A 2,453-nucleotide genomic window follows, 5' to 3' on the forward strand; every position below is an offset into this window, starting at 1 on the left:
ACCTATCCATCCTTTCATTTAACATTATCGGTAGTCAAGTCAAGTTTATTTAAGTTTAACAAGCCATTAGCCATACACTATAAAAACATAATTTAGGAATTAAAAATCACAGTATAGCAGAAGTTTGCCACATCCACAGTAGTGCTTTTACAGAGGCTACTCAAGAGTAATCTTAATCTTGGGATATCAGGAATGGCCAAGTATGTTAATAGCCATTTAAAAAAAAAAAATTCTCTGTCTATTTCATACTTTGAGCAGTAAAAAAAGGTATGGGACAACGAATCAACAGTCACAGAAACATTGATCTGTAAGTATCTTGAGGAAACAGCCCTTCATCTGGGTTGTTGGCAGCGCATTACAATGTGCAATCACATGTGACCGCCTCAGTTTTGGAATTGCCAGTATGTTGAGATAATGAGGCGGATCAAAAGGCAGCTTTAATGCTGCCCGATGTTTTAACATTTGTACAGTGGACGTTAGCTATGGTTAAGGTTAAATCTGCACCTGTATTTTCACTAACCATGGTTGGCTCCAACCCATATTTTGCAACCATATTTAGAAGTGGGTTTACCCCTGTGAGTTAGCTCAGATTCCAGCCCAGGACTAAAGCCAACACCATTTTTAGTTTCATGATTCACTTAACAAGAGGAGAGGAGGGAGCAGGAGACCAACTGCTCAAGGATCCTAAAATTGTTCTCAGATGTTTAAGAAGGCCACTCTCCGTACCACTCGGCCAGTGTTTGCATAGGCACCCATCAGAAAGACACAAACTTCAGTGGTAAATTTTTGTATTCTTTCAGATCCCTCATTTTGAATGGAATTCCATGGAACTCTCGTCAAAGGATGCATGGATCGAGTATTTAAAAAAGAAAATATTTGAGGAAGTTTGATGTCATGCTGACGAGACGCAAAATCATGGCTCTATTTTACACGGACTACACAAAATCGCGAAGCTATTTTATATAGACTTTTATTATGGAACAATAAATCTTTGCAACCCTGTGCCAGTTTTGTTGAAATATCTTTGTGTAACTGAGAACCTAGTTCATACGGCCTGAAAGCATTCAAGGGCTTTCGAAGTACACAAGCCTGCCTAGGCATCTGCTGCCCATTTGCCTTCTGTATTGCAATACGCATCTGAGTCCTCTTCAAGATTGCTGGACGTGTCTTCTGCGGAGTAGGGGAATGCTTATCTCCATCCAGCATCTCTAGTTGTGCATTACCGGAGCTATTCTGCTGGTCTTGTTTCTGGATTATCTCACAGGAGTCTGGGCACAGAAATAGAAAAGGGGTGGTGATGGGCTGCAAGGTTTGTTTGTTTTTTTGAAAAAGAGGTGCCAGGAATTAAGCTTTCAATCTGTGTACTGAAAACTCATGAAATGTTGAACATTTTAAAAAGAATTTTGTCAAAGAGGCTCTGGAACTCTCTTCCGGTGCATTCCCCCAGAAAAAAAGCCCTGCCAGTACTGCTGCAGAAAGAAAAAGGCACTATGGGGTGCAGAGAAAAAAAGGGAGTGAGAAGAACGGCAGACTCAGAAAGAGACGTAGTGATGTAGAAAGGAGAGTGCTGCAAACAAGCATGTTGCAGAATAGCTTTAAAAAACATCTCAAGTTAAAACTGCATCAAGTACTTTTCTTCAGTTAACCTAGAAGTGTTCTTTGCCATTGAGTTGTGTGTCCCTGGTGTAGAGTGAGGAAGGTGATGTGGACTGTTAAAGGGAAATGCAGTTGTAGTAAAAATAGAAAACCAAAAAACAGACTTGTAGTAATATTCTTGGGTAGAGAGAATGGAAGTCCAAGACTCAGTCACAGCAGGGCATTTAGGAGCCTTTTTGTGTAGTTCCCCTTTTACACTTAAAGGAGATAAAGCACCAAAGCAGAAAACAGACTCCTTAAGAACTGTCTTCCTTCGCTAATTGGTTTAAGGTATGGTAGGATCAGCCAGGATATTAAAAGCAGAGCACAGAAGTGTCTCAGACATCACAACCTTTTCTTCCAAGTGTGACACTCTTTGCTGGCCGGCTGCTGCTAGCACTATTGAAAGCACCAAAAAGAGAGGTTGCTAAGCAGGGCATTCTGAGTGACAACCACAGGTTGCTTGACCTTTGTAGAGGGGGCAAACTATTTCCTCAAATACTAGGCATTTATTTCTTGGTGTTCCATTTTGATTTCTAATGCTGGCAGGTTGCTGACAGCTGCAGAATTTCAGACTGGCTCCCCCTCTCAGTGCTCAGCAAATGGTATCACTTTAATTGCAAGTGTCTATTCTAAAGCAGTCCTAGAAAGCTAAAATTCCAGTGGTTGTACACTAAGAAGCGTACAAGACAATGAAGGAATCTGGAAATCAGCAACAACAGGCCCTGAGGAGACATTCGAGAGACTGGCAAAATAGTGCAACATTCCATCCATTCTTTGTTACTTTACCGAGTTAGGAAATAATTTGGTTAACATGT

The 2,453-nt window shown here is 40.9% G+C and overlaps 1 protein-coding gene across 1 annotated transcript in view; it reads left to right on the forward strand.

Annotated features, from left to right (window-relative positions):
- The window catches only part of FASTKD1 (FAST kinase domains 1), a 34,299-nt gene extending 32,941 nt beyond the window's left edge, over positions 1 to 1,358 (forward strand). The window contains exon 14 of the mRNA XM_015422250.1: positions 801 to 1,358. Within this exon, the coding sequence (XP_015277736.1) occupies positions 801 to 890 (90 nt within the window). The 3' untranslated portion in view covers positions 891 to 1,358. The remainder of the gene's footprint in view (positions 1 to 800) is intronic.
- The last annotated feature ends 1,095 nt before the right edge of the window (positions 1,359 to 2,453 follow it).

Source organism: Gekko japonicus, unplaced genomic scaffold, assembly GCF_001447785.1.
Source record: "Gekko japonicus isolate JY-2015 unplaced genomic scaffold, Gekko_japonicus_V1.1 scaffold469, whole genome shotgun sequence".
In the NCBI taxonomy this organism is placed as follows: Eukaryota; Metazoa; Chordata; class Lepidosauria; order Squamata; family Gekkonidae; genus Gekko; species Gekko japonicus.